The sequence below is a fragment of the Triticum aestivum genome, chromosome 6D, assembly GCF_018294505.1.
Source record: "Triticum aestivum cultivar Chinese Spring chromosome 6D, IWGSC CS RefSeq v2.1, whole genome shotgun sequence".
Taxonomy (NCBI): Eukaryota; Viridiplantae; Streptophyta; class Magnoliopsida; order Poales; family Poaceae; genus Triticum; species Triticum aestivum.
The window spans coordinates 399,580,440-399,598,099 of NC_057811.1; the positions used below are offsets into that span (position 1 = coordinate 399,580,440).

Genomic DNA, 17,660 nt, shown 5'->3' on the forward strand with positions numbered 1-17,660 from the left:
TATATGATGCAGCCAGAAGGTTTTGTCGATCCTAAGAATGCTGACAAGGTATGCAAGCTCCAGCGCTCAATCTATGGGCTGGTGCAAGCATCTCGGAGTTGGAACATTCGCTTTGATGAGATGATCAAAGCGTTTGGGTTTACACAGACTTATGGAGAAGCCTACGTTTACAAGAAAGTGAGTGGGAGCTCTGTAGCATTTCTCATATTATATGTGGATGACATACTATTGATGGGAAATGATATAGAATTTTTGGAAAGCATAAAGGCCTACTTGAATAAGTGTTTTTCAATGAAGGACCTTGGAGAAGCTGCTTACATATTAGGCATCAAGATCTATAGAGATAGATCAAGACGCCTCATTGGTCTTTCGCAAAGCACATACCTTGACAAGATATTGAAGAAGTTCAATATGGATCAGTCCAAGATGGGGTTCTTGCCTGTATTGCAAGGTGTGAGATTAAGCACGGCTCAATGCCCGACCACGGCAGAAGATAGAGAAAAGATGAGTGTCATCCCCTATGCCTCAGCCATAGGGTCTATTATGTATGTCATGTTGTGTACCAGACCTGATGTGAACCTTGTCGTAAGTTTGGTAGGGAGGTACCAAAGTAATCCCGGCATGGAATACTGGATAGCGGTCAAGAATATTCTGAAGTACCTGAAAAGGACTAAGGATATGTTTCTCGTTTATGGAGGTGACGAAGAGCTCGTCGTAAAGGGTTACGTCAATGCTAGCTTCGACACAGATCTAGATGACTCCAAGTCACAAACCGGATACATGTACATTTTGAATGGAGGGGCAGTCAGCTAGTGCAGTTGCAAGCAAAGCGTCATGGCGGGATCTACATGTGAAGCGGAGTACATAGCAGCCTCGGAGGCAGCACAAGAAGCAGTCTGGATGAAGGAGTTCATCACCGACCTAGGAGTTATTCCCAATGTGTCGGGCCCGATGACTCTCTTCTGTGACAACACTGGAGCTATTGCCCTTGCCAAGGAGCCCAGGTTTCACAAGAAGACCAGGCATATCAAGCTTCGCTTCAACTCCATTCGTGAATATATTCAGGATGGAGGCATGGATATTTGTAAAGTGCATACGGATCTGAATGTCGCAGATCCGTTGACTCTATGGGTGTTCGATTCATCACAATGTAACTAGATTATTGACACTAGTGCAAGTGGGAGACTGTTGGAAATATGCCCTAGAGGCAATAATAAAGTGGTTATTATTATATTTCCTTGTTCATGATAATTGTCTATTGTTCATGCTATAATTGTACTAACTGGAAACCGTAATACCTGTGTGAATACACAGATCGTAATATGTCCATAGTAAGCCTCTAGTTGACTAGCTCGTTGATCAATAGATGGTCGTGGTTTCCTGACCATGGACATTGGATGTCATTGATAACGGGATCACATCATTGGGAGAATGATGTGATGGACAAGACCCAATCCTAAGCACAGCACAAGATCGTGTAGTTCGTTTGCTAAAGCTTTTCTAATGTCAAGTATCATTTCCTTAGACCATGAGATTGTGCAACTCCCGGATACCGTAGGAATGCTTTGGGTGTACCAAACGTCACAACATAACTGGGTGGCTATTAAGGTGCACTAAAGGTATCTCCGAAAGTGTCTGTTGAGTTGGCATGAATCGAGACTGGGATTTGTCACTCCGTATGACGGAGAGGTATCTCTGGGCCCACTCGGTAATGCATCATCATAATGAGCTCAATGTGACTAAGGAGTTAGTCACGGGATCATGCGTTACGGAACGAGTAAAGAGACTTGCCGGTAACGAGATTGAACGAGGTATGGGGATACCGGCGATCGAATCTCGGGCAAGTAACATACCGATAGGCAAAGGGAATTGCATACGGGATTGATTGAATCCCCGACATGGTGGTTCATCCGATAAGATCATCGAGGAACATGTGGGAGCCAACATGGGTATCCAAATCCCGCTGTTGGTTATTGACCGGAGAGATGTCTCGGTCATGTCTACATGTCTCCCGAACCCGTAGGGTCTACACACTTAAGGTTCGATGACGCTAGGGTTATAGGGAAAGTATGTACATGGTTACCGAATGTTGTTCAGAGTCCCGGATGAGATCTCGAAGGTCACGAGGAGTTCCGGAATGGTCCGGAGGTAAAGAATGATATATAGGAAGTGAGGATTTGGACACCGGAAGTGTTCCGGGCATCACCGGTAATGTACCGGGACCACCGAAAGGGTTTCAGAGTCCACCGGGAGGGGCCACCAGCCCCGGAGGCTTGCATGGGCCAAGAGTGGGAAGGGACCAGCCCCTGAGTGGGATGGTGCGCCTCCCACCAAGGCCCAAGGCGCAGCAAAAGGGAGAAGGGGGAAACCCTAGGCACAGATGGGCCTAAGGCCCACCCTAGGGCGCGCCACCCCTCTCTCCCCCCCTCTTGGCCGCCCCCCTCCATCCCATCTAGGGCTGCCGCCCCCTAGGGTGGGAACCCTAGAGGGGGCGCAGCCCCCTCACCTCCTCCTATATATAGTGGGGGTTTTGGGGCTGCCATACACAAAAGTCTCTCTCTCTCTCTCCGCAGCCCTACCTCTCCACCTCCTCATCCTTCGTAGTGCTTGGCGAAGCCCTGCAGGAGAACCAGACTGCTCCACCACCACCACGTCGTCGTGCTGCTGCTGGGGTTGTCTTCCCCAACCTCTCCCTCCTTGCTGGATCAAGGCGCGGGAGACGTCACCGGGATGCACGTGTGTTGAACGCGGAGGCGCCGTTGTTCGACGCTTAGATCGGAATCGACTGCGATTTGAATCGCTGCGTGTATGACTCCACCAACCACGTTCTTGTAACTCTTCCGCTTAGTGATCTTCAAGGGTATGAAGATGCTCTCCCTCTCACTCATTGCAAGCATCTCCTAGATTGATATTGGTGATTCGTAGGAATTTTTTGATTTACTACTACGTTCCCCAACAAGAATTATCACGTTTCACGAAACGGAGCCACCGCCACCTCCTGTTCTTCATCGGGAGGCCAGATCTGGAGTCCATTTGGGGATCCGGAGAGGGGGATCTTCGATCTTCGTCATCACCAACCCTTCTCCATCGCCAATTCCATGATGCTCCCCACCGGGAGTGAGTAATTCCTTCGTAGGCTCGCTCGTCGTTGAGGGAGTTTGATGAGATTCATCATGTAATCGAGTTAGTTTTGTTAGGGCTTGATCCCTAGTATCCATTACGTTCTGAGAATGATGTTGCTATGACTTTGCCATGCTTAATGCTTGTCACTTTGGGCCCGGGTGCCATGATTTCAGATCCGAACCGTTTATGTTATTACCATTATATCTATGTTCTAGACCCGATCTTGAAAGTTATAGTCACCTATTATGTGTTATGATCCGTAAACCCCGGAGTGACAATAGTCGGGATACTTTCCGGTGCTGATCGTAATTTGAGCAGTTCATGTATTCACTATGTGTTAATGCTTTGTTTCGGTTATCTATTAAAAGGAGGCATTAATATCCCTTAATTTCCTTATGGACCCCGCTGCCACGGGAGGGTAGGAAAAAAGATGTCATGCAAGTTCTTTCCATAAGCACGTTTGACTATTTACGAAATAGATGCCTACATTATATTTATGAACTGGAGCTAGTGCCATTTCGCCCTAGGTTATGACTGCTATATGATGAATATCATCCAACAAATTCACCGATCCAATGCCTATGAATTTTCCACATATTGTTTCTACTAAGTTACTGTTGCTATTGCTACTGTCACAACTGCTACAAAATCATTGCTATCACTGTTATTTTACTATTACTGTTACCACTACTATCAAAACTATCATATTACTGTGCTACTAATCATATTGCTGCAGATAATTAATCTCCAGGTGTGGTTGAATTGACAACTCAGCTGCTAATACTTGCAAATATTCTTTGGCTCCCCATGTGTCGAATCTATAAATTTGGGTTGAATACTCTACCCTCGAAAACTATTGCGACCCCCTATACTTGTGGGTTATTGCTACCTCTTGAGCTTGTGTTGGTTTTTCCCTTGAAGAGGAAAGGGTGATGCAGCAAAGTAGATTAAGTATTTCCCTCGGCTTTTGAGAACCAATGTATCAATCCAGTAGGAGACAACGCAACAAGCCACCGAATACCTGCACAAACAAACACCAACTTGCAACCAACACGATAAACGGGTTGTCAATCCCTTCACAGTTATTTGCAAAGTGAGATCTGATATAGATGGATAAATGGAAAAGTAATATTTTTGGTTTATGGAACGGAAAGTAAAAGATTACAAAGAAAGTAATAGGAAACTAAAATTGTAGATCGGAAACTTATATGATGGAAAGTAGACGCGGGGGCCATAGGTTTCACTTGAGGCTTCTCTCAAGATAGAAATTAATACGGTGGGTGAACAAATTACTGCCGAGCAATTGATAGAAAAGCACAAAGTTATGACGATATCTAAGGCAATGATCATGAATATAGGCATCACGTCCGTGTCAATTCGTCCGAAACGATTCTGCATCTACTACTATTACTCCACACATCGACCGCTATCCAGCATGCATCTAGAGTATTAAGTTCATAAGAACAAAGTAACGCATTAAGTAAGATGAAATGATGTAGCGGGATTAACTCAAGCAATATGATGAAAACCCCATCTTGTTCTCCTCGATGGCAACAATACAATACGTGCCTTCGTGCCCCTACTATCACTGGGAAAGGACACCGCAAGATTGAACCCAAAGCTAAACACTTCTCCTATTGTAAGAAAAACCAATCTAGTTGGCCAAACCAAATCGATAGTTCGAAGATACTTGCAAAGATATCAAATCATGCATAAAAGAATTTAGAGGAGATTCAAACAATATTCATAGATAAGCTGATCATAAATCCACAATTCATCGGATCTCGGCAAACACGCCACAAAAGAGTATTACATCGAATAGATCTCCAAGAACATCGAGGAGAACTTTGTATTGAGAATCAAAGAGAGAGAAGAAGCCATCTAGCTACTAGCTATGGACCCGTAGGTCTATGGTAAACTACTCACGCTTCATCAGAGAGGCAATGATGTTGATGTAGAAGCCCACAGTGATCGAACCCCCCTCCGGCAGGATGCCGGAAAAGGCCCCTAGATGGGATCTCACAGGTACAGAAGGTTTCGGCGGTGGAAAAGTGGTTTCGTGGCTCCCTCGGAAGTTTTTGGGATATTTGAGAATATATAGGAGGGAGATCTAGGTCAGGGGGTCACCGAGGCGCCCACAAGGTTGGGGGCGCGCCCTACCTCCCTGGGCGCGCCCTCCACCCTTGTGGCCGCCTCGTGGCTCTTCTGACTTGCACTCTAAGTCTCCTGGGTGTCTTCTGGTCCAAGAAAAATCACCGCGAAAGTTTTATTCCGTTTGGACTCCGTTTGGCATTCCTTTTCTGCGAAACTCTAAAACAAGGAAAAAACAGAAACTGACACTGGGCTCTAGGTTAATAGGTTAGTCCCAAAAATCATATAAAATATCATATTAATGCATATAAAACATCCAAAACAGATAATATAATAGCATGGAACAATCAAAAATTATAGATACATTGGAGACGTATCAGTTATCAGTCCACTGCCCCTTCAGATCAGCGTCGGCCATCACAGATGGAGGGATTGGGAAGGAAAGGTGGAGACATGGAGTTGGATCTGAGTTCGCTGGAGCTCTAAGAACCTTTGAGCCATTGAGCGAGGGATGGAGGCGTAAGGAAATGATTTATCGTCTTCCTTCTACTTTATCCGTCAGTAAAAGACCAAGCATCCTCTCGCCGCGCCGGGTAAATCAATTGTTTCCCAACGCCTCGTGCCATCACCCGTGCATTAGTAAATCAGCTTGTCAATTATATCCCTTAAAACCCGGGGCACGATCTCAGTATTGATGAGACATGCCAATGAAATATTTCCTTGGGCCACGAAATGTTTTCGTGATAATTGACTCTGTCCCATGATAGGGGATGACGGTTCGATAAAGCTGTCAGGGGTTCGACCTGCTCCCACTGGTCATGCTTGTGTGGCAAAGTCTTTGGGGCTAAGTTATCTCAAGACCACGGATACGGGAACACACCTTAGTAAAAGAGGAGCCCTGTGTGCTTCTAGCCGAGGATGCGGTTTCAAAACACATGGTCTATAGGGTCAACTGTCAAAGGAGACCCGATGATTTAAAATCAATTCAGGTCCAAAGCGTAAGCTGAAGAAGGAACTCGCCTGTCAAGCTGAAGATGTCAAGCTGAAGAAAGCGCGCCCGAGGATAGAGCTTCAGTCTTCGTCTTTGAAGACCAGTTCAGGGGCTACTGGCGGTGTCCTGAACTAGGGGGTGCTGACCTGTATGGCCCACATCCCATGGGCCGGACTTATGGCCCGCCGAGCATTAAAAGGAAGGACTCCGGAAGCGGCGAACCTCGGCGTAACTAAGATGGAAACCTCCGATGACTTGCCGTATACTTCAGTGAGAGCTCAATAGCCGGCATGATGGCAACTGACCATGTGTGTAACCTTGGTACCCCTGGAGGATATATAAGCCAAGGGGTTTAGTCTGCAGAGGCACGATTACCAGCCTTAGGGTTTAGAACACAATCATACGATCTCGAGGTAGATCATCTTGTACTCTGTACTCCATCACATCAATATAATCAAGGAGGACATAGGGTTTTACCTCTTCGAGAGGGCCCGAACTTGGCTAAACATCGTATCTTGTTTCCCCCATGTTACCATTATTCCTAGACCACCAGCTCGGGATCCCCTACCTGAGATCCGCCAGTTTTACCACTGACAGTGAGCGCCTTCTTTCTTCCCTTGCATTGGGTAGTTTCAAGCTGGGGTTCTGGTGACGTTGATAGGCCAACCAAGCGTCCTCCATAACGCAATATTTGTTCACTTCCTCGGAGAGTTCGTTGAACGTTCTTAGCCATTGTAAGAATACTTCTTTTGGAATCCCTTCATCATAGACATTGAGGCGGAGTGCCACTACGGCTTCCTGATCCGTGCAATTCAAAAATTTTCTTTTTACAAACAAAATGCACGTCCAGAATTGTTGGGTTGTCTCATTTGTACTTTGTACAATGACGGCTATATCCTAGATGTCGCTTCGACCCGTTTGATCTGGGCGATACTCGACATGGCGGTGGGTGGGAGCAAATTTTTCGTTCCGATCCAATGTAACATTGGACTCCCAGATGAATTTTCCCGATGTCGATCTAACGTCGGTATGGTACTTGTTGTGGGGGCTTGGGTAGCCTGGTCGCCGTATTGCACCACAGGATCCGAGCACCATGCCTAGTCCGATACAACGTGGTTTCCGTCCCAAGCACGATATAACATTGGAGCTTGGGTGGGGAGTGTTTGTTGTTCCTCAACCAGATCTAGAGTTGTGGAGGAGAAGATCGCAGGAAGGTGTGATCCGTCGGGCTCGACCTCCCGGTAGTGGGTTGGAGTTTCAACCTTCTTCAAGAGTTTGGTTGAGCTAAAGTGTAGGAATTCTGGCACAAAACTTGCATCATCGACTGGTGATGCCGTCGAGCCGCTTCGACTACCTAAAGAGGCACCTGTATGGGCCACCAATGATGGAGTCAAATTCGGCAGATTTCGGGTAGGGGGTCTCAATCAGGTAGCCTTGGCCAGATGGTAATAGAACACATGGGACACCGGTGTTTACCCAGGTCAGGCCCTCTCGAAGAGGTAAAACCCTACGTCCTACTTTGTTGTATTGATTGTGGATGGGGTACAGAGTACAATTGGTCTACCACGAGATCGTACAAGAATGAATGTGTCCTCTACGTCCCTGGTACCTCGGTTTATATAGATACCGGAGTACCTAGGGTTTACAGATAAGTCGTTTGAGCATAGGGTGTATGCGCCATGGGCTACCTCCGGATCTTGGAGTACACACCAAGTCTTCGAACCATTCCTTCATGTTATTCTTGGACCAGATGAACATGGCCCACTAGTATATGAGTTTAGGGGGCTCCTCGGCCCACACCAATGGACCAACAACAGGCATGCCAATCACCCCCTAATCTAGGATCCATCAAGTTGCACTGGCTTTTCATCTCTACTAAGAATGTTTAGTCCTAAGAGGGTACTCCTTCCAAATTATGGCCGGTCGAGAGGCGCATGCCACTTTCGTCATATAGGGCTCAAAAGGGGTGGTCTAAAGGGGTAGCCGATGGGGGTGAAACAGCCCGAGAGTAATCCTCCAACCATTTCCTTGTTATTTTTTAGTCATCATGTCATCATATCATTGCATTGTACAACTTAAATGCCACACTAAAAAGTTCTACAAACAATTTTTGGGAAGTTAAATGCTATTTATTAAAAATCTTTTCCGTTTTTGAAAGTCATATTCATAGGCTACCATAATCATTTCACAATTTTTATCCAATTCTATCTTGCACCTCTAGTTTAAATCAATTTGAATTCTTCTCCAAAATTGATGGAATCAATTTTGTTGGCCTAAGTATTAATAACAAAGCATCAGATAATATTCCATAGTTTTATGTCACATTTATTCCTTTTATTCTTCTCCCTTCTCCTTTTCTATTTTTCTGTAATAAAAAATTAAAAAAAAAAGAGAAAGAGAGGAGCCACTTACTGACTTACCCTGTTCGCAACCCAATTGCCAGCCCAACCCACGACTGTGAACGACCACCTGCACCACGCCGATGTCGACGCCAACATGCCTGACGCCATGATCTCCCCCCTCCATAAAGCCACTAGGACACCTCTAGGGTTTCCCCATCTATCCGCCGCCGCCAGGTGAGGTCTCCTACCTAAGCCACATACACATCGTGTTAGTCCTGCCACCTCAACCTAATCATGTTCGTCCAAATATGTGTTCCACCATATGTCGTCACCAACCCTCCCGACTGTTGGAAATATGAGCAATTTACCATGTGATTTTATTAACAGAAATACTAGATAAAACATGACTATAATAATATAGATAAAACAGGTCATGCAATCTGACATAGAGAAGGTAAGTAGCATATGCAGACATGAAGTAGATGATCTAGAATAGAACTTGTGTAGTATAGAGGCTAGAACAAGAAACTCTAGAGCAAGAAGATGTAGCATCATCATAAACAGAGAGGACATGAAGACGTACGGAACAGCGGCAAAAGCACTGGCCTTGGGGCAGTGTCCTCGCCAGCCATGTCGTCGAAGAGGTTGTTAACGTCGGGGAAGAAGTCGTCGTTGGGCAAGTGGTCGTCGGTGTCCGGAGCGTCCGTGATGAACCGGCCAGTAGTCGCGCAGAGCGCTCCCCAAAAACCTTATCACCCTTCTCCCGTACAGGACTCAAAGAGATGGGGTTTTGAAGGCCTACTGTCCTGACCTGCGGCGCACTCCCCACGGCTAGATGTGGAAGATCGCAGGAGTAGCTCAGAGATTGGAACTCGGTGGCGAGAGGAAGAAGTTCTGGTGTGTCTCTCTGAAGAGGAGCGACCTCTCTTTTATAGGCACATGAGAAGTAGGCGAGAGGACAGCGATGGGAGGTGAAGCAAAGAAGGAGAGGAAGTGAACAAAGTGCAGCCGAAGAGGTGCGTCGTTCGGATTCAATCTCGGCTCGGCTCATTCCCGCAACACGCGGCACGGCGGGTGGCGGAGGAGGAGCGTGCGTGTATGTCCCTCTTGTTCTCATGCTCATACATGTGGGAAACACCCTCCCTTATAAGGAGGTCCAACTCTCACCAAACAAGTAATGTGAGACTAAACTTTGGTTCCACCTCTTACCTTAAACGAATGGGCTGAGTGGGCCTCTAAGATTTATTAAGAATTTGGAAAATTGCTATTGGGTTGGCCCAAAGTAGACTAAATTCCAGCACCAATATACCCTCAAATGTAGATGCCCTTAGGATTGTATTAACCTGTTGCAACCTATAGTGAACCCGACAACACACATTACCATTGAAGTATGGTTTACATAAATATTAAATATTTGAAAAAAAAGAATTATATTTCATTTCGTAAGATGCTAAAACTATCTACTAACAACTAAGTGAAAAGATTAAAGGAAAAGGGAAAGAAAAAAAATCATAGAACTAACGAAAAAGCACTCGCTCTTTCGCGTGTGACACATGTCGGCACGGGTGCATCCTCTCCCACATAACGTTGTAAGGTATTCCTAGAAAGTATCTTGTTGAAATCAGTTGCAATGAAAACTTCAAACATACCACGTTTTCTTAAATCTCTCAGAAAATACGATATAGTGGAGATATCATGTTCTTAAATTGGTTAAATTGAGGTTCAGACACAAATTCATTTGGAAGGTAAGGAAAAAATATACAGAAATAGTGATGCACCGTTTGTCGCTATTCGTTTCTTGGATTTGTTTCTTTATACCTTGCAAATGAATTTTAATTTGAACTTCAAATTTTGCATTTTTGTTGAACGTGACCTCCCAAATATACTCTATTTTTCAGGAGTTTTGGAACTTAAGCATATTTTTAATTTGTTTTTGCTCTGTTTCTAGTTCCTATCCGAAGACATTCACACAAAGACAGTTCTGAATATGTCATTAGTACTCCCTCACTTCGTCCTAAATTAGTTGTCTTACATTTATCTAGATACGGATATATATAGACATGTTTTAATGTTCGATACATCCGTATCTAGAAAAATTTAAGACAAGTAATTTGGGACCGATGTATGTATTATTGTCTTATTGGATACATCGGGATTTTTCTTCAAGCAAAACAACACAACATTTATAGCCATGCCCCGCAGGTGGTAGCGCCTGCGCCTGTGGCCGACCAGCTTGCCCGCCGCACCGCTAATATCCGCCCGGCGGCGGAGGAATTACCGACTGGAGGAACTCCAGCTCCTCGTCGGTGAACACTGGTGCGCCAGGCGACACGGCCGCCGTCATCGCCGGCCGCGCAGGAGGGCGCGCCCTGCGGCTGAAAACGAACTCGGCCGCGCAGTCGTGGGTGAGCTGCTTCGCGGACTCGGCGATCTTGACGTTCGACGGCTGCACCCGCCTTGTCACGGGCACGACGTTGGCCGTCGGCACCGCGCTGCTCCCGTCCGACGCCGGCTTCTCCCCGTTGCCCTCACGGCCGGCCCCCTTCGCACCACCTGAAACCAAAACCAGAAACAAATCAGAACCGCCATGAACAACTACTAGTAAAACTATGCGTAATCTCGGGGAGCACTCCCTGTTCCATACCACGCTTCTTGCCGCGCCCTCCCATTGTTCAATCTGTCACTTACTTACACACTTACTCAGTGTGTGCGTTGTGAACTTGTGATGAGAGCGGCTTGTGGCCTGGGCACCCATTTATAGGTGTCCGCGGGCTGGGCTGCGCCAGTCTGGACGCACGTCCACGGTGCCATGCCAAGGTGCATGGTACCGCCGTGTCGCGCAGAGAACGAGGTGAGGCTGCCACATTGCAGTTCCCGCGAGCCATGCATGCGTTACGGGGCAGGGCAGGGGCCGGCTTTAAAGTCGATACCCTCGCACCGGTGTGCTCCTTTGTTCGCTTCTCACCTGCTCCCTCCCTCCACGAATAAATGTACATATTTTTTTTACTAGAACAAATTATGAAGTATAGAGTGAAAAATGCATTAGGAAGATGCAAACCACTATCTCTCTTCTCTTTAATTATCCAATCTTTAATAAGTTGTATGTAGAAATTAAGGAGATCATGTGTTGAATGGTATTGTTCTTGATTACCTTATGATGAGAGAGAAGTATTTTTTCTACTTTGAAATGCACTGAAAAGATAGAAGTACACTCTTTTATGAATAAATTTTAAAGCCTAATATACACTTATTCGCGGATGAAGGGATTACCGTACCGGCGAGACGCGCGGCGATTAACAGAATCTTTTCTTCTTTAGCAAGTGATTACTATCCTGCTGAGCGAAGAGAGGAAGACGACGTACGACGTCAATGAGCCAGAGGTGGTTGGGTACGCGCCGATGAGGGTGCGTAGGCGTTCGGCGCCGGCGCGTCCCGTTGCTCGCGTTCTCCCATCCGTTGCCGCCTAGTACAAATTAAAGAGATCGGAAACCGCTTGCGTAGCCGACTTGTGTGTCTCGCTTCTCTATCAACTGGAACGGGGGCCTCGTCCCAACGGGAATGTATCCGTTGCACTCGTAATTGTGGTGCTACCGATGCACCGGATGCCTAAAACATTTTAAAAAATCTAAAAAAAATCTAGCACATTAACACATCATAAATGTATGGTGTCACCAAATTTCGTTTTAAAATTTGAAACATTTTTGAGATACAAAAAATAACAAATTTGACATCAGTGTGATAATGGACCAAATCTAAAGCCCAAGTTATTTTACTATTCTACTTCTATGTACTACTCTGTGTTGAATTTGTCATTTTTGTTTTTTGAGTTATGTTTCGAGTTTTGACTTGAAATTTTGTGGAAACCTACATTGATGTTCTGTGAATGTCCTAATTTTTTTTCATAATTTTTTGAACATTTTAAAATCGCAACGTGAGTTCGGTGCAACGGTAGCATCACAAGCTCCAGTGCACCAGATATTTTCCCTCGTCCCAACTCCCACCTAGAGCACGGAGGAGTTTAAAACAGAAAAGAAGCACGGTGGGGGAAATATCCACTGGTTACTGATTGTATCTACACCTTATATAGGGAAAATAATCAAAAAGAAAAAGAATAGTTCAGAAGTTTTTTTAGAATAAGCATAACTTTCTTTTGCAGTAGTATATAAAATTTCACGAAACCGGCGTTGACTTCAGGGAAAAAATATATATTTGCTATTATAGGTCACTATTCGCACTATTTTGGCCGAAAATTTGTTTTCTTTTTTTGAAAAGAAGTCAAGGGAATTTTTCTCCTTGTGGATTTTTTTTAAAGAACAATCGAAGGGCAAGTTTATTTCAAATATATATTTATAATTTTGTAACTTTTCATTTAATTACTATTGTTCTTTCCATATAGGGTGTATATACATCCATAAACCAAAAGTTCCCCTCCGCATGATGGGCGGCTAATTGGCGGTCAGCCGCCACAAGGAAGACGAGGTCGAATTCTGACTATAAAAAAAATTATGTTTACAGCTATTCAGTGATTTTTAATTTTCTAAAGATTCATTTTTGGAAATTTCAGATTTTATAGTTTTGGATTTCAAAAACAAAGAATCTTTGATATTTTCAGAACTTGATACTTTCAGATTTAAAGAAAATCGGAATTTTAACTTGAAGTTTTGAAAGTTTAAATTTTCAAAAAACTGAAGGTTTCACATAAAAAAACATGGAGGTGAGGCCAACTGGAAAACAGAGAAAAGGTGAGAGAGAAGGGGAGGCCACATGTTTAGGCGGCACACCATCTGTTTACACCAAAAAAGGGAGTCGCGCCCCCCTCCCGTCCAACATGTCGTGTATTCGTGCATGTGGGCATGTAGGTGTTTGATGTTGAACGTCAGGCGTGTTCCGTTGTTGGCGTCATCACATCCCGTGTCGCATGGAAGTTAAGAGGCCGAACTACTATGTAGTTGACTTGTGTGTGCTGCTCGCATTTTCCATTGAAAAGAGAGCCTTAGTCCCAACTATAACAAAGTAGGCTAATTGGCGGGCAGCTGCAATGCAATGGAAAGTTTCTATATTCTATGACTTCTATTTTCAGAAAATTTACAATTTTCTCACATTTAGAATTTACATTTTCCTCTTTAAAAAAATCTTGGCACATGTTTGAAACTTTCGGGGATGTTTGAAACTTTCCAAAAAATATTTATTTTTTAAAACATTTGTGGTTTCAAGATTTCAATTTTCGGCATTTAAACTTTTGGAAACTTCAAAAAATTTAGAATATGTAATTTCATATTTTAAATTTTTTAGATCTTTCATAAAGGAAAATTTATGAAAAAGCCATTTGGACATGGGCCCTGACTAAAAGATTAAAGGGAAATTGGGAGGGAGAAGGGAAAGGCCAAGGGTATGACCTCCACACCCAGCACATCCCGACAAAAAAAAGAGAGTCGCGTCCTCGCCCGACCAACATGCCGTGTAGCGCACATGTGGGTTTGTAGGTGCTTGACATTGAACGTCAGGCGTGTTCCAATGTTGACGTCCTCACATCCGATGCCGCGCGGAAATTAAGAGGTCGAACCACTCGTGTAGTTGACTTGTAAGTCTTCCTCGCATTTCCCATTGAAAGGAGAGCCTTAGTCCCAACTGTAACAAAGTAGGCCATTTGGCTGGCAGCTGCAATGCAATGGAAAGTTCCTATATTTGATGAGTTCTATTATTAGAAACTTTACTATTTTGGTACTTTTAGAGTTTAGGTTTTCCTCATTAAAAAATTCTTGGCCTGAGTTCGAAACTTGCGGTGATGTTTTACACATTCCAAAAAAAATAAACTTTCTAAAACATTTGAGTTTTCGAGATTTCAACTTTCGGCATTTAAACTTTTGGAAACTTTAAATTTTTGATAATTTGGAAATTTTGTATTTTTAAATTTTTAGACCGTTCATAGAGGAAAAAAACTATGAAAAAAGCCATGCGGGCATGGGATCCACCTAAAAGAAAAAAAGGAAATGGGGAGAGATAAGGGGAGAGATAAGGGGAAGGCCAAGTGTGTGGCCTCCACATCCAGCATCCCGACAAAAAGTGGGCACCCCACCCGACCAACATGACATGTACGTGCATGTGGGTACATAGGTGTTTGACGTTGAATGTTAGGCATGTTCCATTGTTGGCGTCCTCACATCCCGTTTCGTGTGGAAGTTCGGAGGTCGAATCACTCGTGTAGTTGACTTGTTTGTCTTGCTCGCATTTCCCATGAAAAAGAGAGCCTTAGTCCCAACTATGACAAAGTAGGCTAATTGGCGGGCAACTGCAATGCAATGGAAAGTTTTTATATTTTATGACTTCTATTTTTAGAAACTTTACTATTTGGTGCTTTTAAACTTTACATTTTCCTATTTCAAAAATTCTTGGCCCAAGTTTGAAACTTTCCAAAAATAATAAATTTTCTAAAACATTTGAGGTTTCTTGATTTAAACTTTAGGCATTTTTTTGGAACTTTAAATTTTCAAGAATTTGGAATTTTTCATTTTCATTTTTTTAGATCTTTCATAGTGAAAAAACTACGAAAAAGCCATGTGGGCATGGGCCATGCCAAAAAGAAAAAGGGAAGAGAGGGAGAGAGAAAGAGAAGGCCAGGTGTGTTACCTCCACACCCAGCACGCCTGGACAAAAACGGGAGCCGCGTCCCCCGCCCGACCAACATGCCATGTACGCGCACATGTGGGTACGTAAGTGTTTGGTTGAATATTAGGCGTGTTCCATTGTTAGTGTCCTCACACCCCCTGTCGCGTGGAAGTTAAGAGGTCGAACCACTCGTATATGTTACTTGTGTGTCTTGCTCGCATTTCCCATTCAAGAGTGCCTTAGTCCAAAATATAACAAAGTAGGCTAATTGAAGGGCAGCTGCAATGCAATGGAAAGTTTCTATATTTGATGACTTTCATTTTTAGAAACTTTGCTATTTTGGTACTTTTAGAATTTACATTCTCCTCTTTTAAAAAATCTTGGCTTGAGTTTTAAACTTTCACGGATGTTTTAAACCTTCCAATGAAATTAAACTTTCTAATACATTTGAGGTTTGATATTTCAACTTTCGTCATTTAAACTTTTGGAAACTTTAGATTTTTGAGAATTTGGAAATTTTGTATTTATAAAATTTAGATCTTTCATAGTGGAAAAAATCATGAAAAAAGCCATGTGCACATGGGGCCCATCTAAAAGAAAAAAGGGAAATGGGGGAGAGAGAAGGGGAAGGCCAAGGGTGTGAGCTCCACACTCAGCACGTCCCGACAAAAAAGGGAGTTGCGTCCCCTACCCGACCAACCTGCCATGTACGCACTCATGTGGGTACGTAGGTGTTTGACGTTGAACGTCAGGCTTGTTTCATTGTTGGCGTCCTCTCATCCCATGTCGGTGGAATTTAAGAAGTTGAACCACCCATGTAGTTGACTTGTGTCTCTTGCTCGCATTTTTCATTGAAAAGAGAGCCCTAGTCCCAGCAATAACAAAGTAGGCCAATCGGCGGGCAGTTGCAATGCAATCAAAAGTTTCTATATTTGATGACTTCTATTGTTAGAAACTTTACTACTTTTGCACTTGTAGAATTTACATTTTCCTCTTTCAAAAATTCTTGGTCCGAGTTTGAAACTTTTGGGGATATTTTACACGTTCCAAAGAAATAAACTTTGTAAAACATTTGAGGTTTCGAGATTTCAACTTTCGAAAATTTTAAATTTTTTAGAATTTGGAAAAAATAATAATTTTAAAATTTTAGATCTTTCATAGAGGAAAAAACTATGAAAAAATTCATGTGGGCATGGGCCCCGCTTAAAGGAAAAATGGGAAAAGGGGGAGAGAGAAGGGGAAGGCCAAGTGTGTGATCTCCACACCCATCATCCTGACAAAAAAGGGAGTCGCGTCCCCGCCCAACCAACATGCCATGTACGCGGGCATTTGGGTATCTAGGTGTTTGACGTTGAACGTCAGGCATGTTCCATTGTTGGTGCCCTCTCATCTCGTGACGTGTGGAAGTTAAGAGGACAAAGCACTCGTGTAGTTGACTTATGTGTCTTTTGCTCGCATTTCCAATTGAAAAGAGAGCCTTAGTCCCAACTATAACAAAGAAGGCTAATTGGCGGGTAGCTGCAATGCGATGGAAAGTTTATAATCGGTAAACATACCTGATAATGAGGATTAGCTCCTAATCAGTGACTTTAATTACATCAGAGCGCCCGATAACCGTAGTAGAAATGGTGGAAATGTGAATGATATGCTAGTGTTCAATGAATTCATCCGCAGACACTCGCTAATGGAATTGCCCATCAAGGGTAGATCGTACACGTGGAGCAACATGCAACAAAACCCCGTACTCGAGCAACTCGAGTGGCAGTTCACATCTTTGAATTGGTCTGCCTCTTTCCACAACACGGTAGTTATGCTGCTTGGGGAACCAATGTCAGATCATGCCGCATGCTATAGAAGTATCGAATCATTCATTCGAAAAGAAAAAATTCTGGTTTGAGGATTATTGGAATAGCCACCATGGCTTATTTGAAACATGAAAAAAAATCTTGAATGAACATTGCTTTGCTCATAACTCCACTGCTCTACTATGCGAAAAGCTCAAAAACCTGAGGTACGCTCTGAAACATTGGAGGAAAGGCATTTCTAAACTAACAACCCTGATTGACAACTCAAATAGAGCACTATTGAACTTGATGGCATAGAAGAAAAGAGATTGGTAACTCTGCCTGAAGCCAACTTCAGAATCATCCTAGAGAAACACTTGCTTGCTTTACTGAACTATAAAAAGATCTATTGGATGAAGAGGTGTACGGTCAGGTACTTTAAGTTCAGAGGTGGACATACAAAATTCTTCCATCGGGTAGCCACGGAGTGGTTCAGAAGGAATTCCATAGCATCTCCGCGCTTGTTTGATGATATAGTCATGCAGGATCATGTGGGGAAGGAGGTCTTTCTCGTCCAAGCCTATAAAGACCGCCTTGGCCACTCTGACCATGTGATCATTTGCTTTGATATGCCTAGCATTATCAATCGGATCGATGTTCTTGAAGACTTCACCGTTCCTTTTACAAGTGAGGAGATGGACTTGGTGCTTAAAATGATGCCCT

At 43.8% G+C, this 17,660-nt stretch overlaps 1 protein-coding gene across 1 annotated transcript; it reads right to left on the minus strand.

The window, feature by feature from the left end:
• Nucleotides 1-10,525: 10,525 nt before the first annotated feature.
• Nucleotides 10,526-11,274, minus strand: LOC123141731 (nuclear transcription factor Y subunit B-1-like). The gene is made up of 2 exons (XM_044560809.1): nucleotides 11,192-11,274; nucleotides 10,526-11,100 (listed from the first exon to the last, which is right to left on the minus strand). Exons 1-2 carry the CDS (start codon nucleotides 11,214-11,216, stop codon nucleotides 10,796-10,798), a joined length of 330 nt encoding a protein of 109 aa, XP_044416744.1. The 5' UTR covers nucleotides 11,217-11,274; the 3' UTR covers nucleotides 10,526-10,795.
• Nucleotides 11,275-17,660: the final 6,386 nt, after the last annotated feature.

Bases quoted from the DNA above. Each gene is read 5' to 3' on its own strand.
- LOC123141731 (XM_044560809.1), bottom strand. From the start codon at position 11,216: ATGGGAGGGCGCGGCAAGAAGCGTG. The intron at 11,101-11,191 runs GTATGGAACAGG...TTTTGGTTTCAG, and splicing joins AGGGCGCGGCAAGAAGCGTG to GTGGTGCGAAGGGGGCCGGC.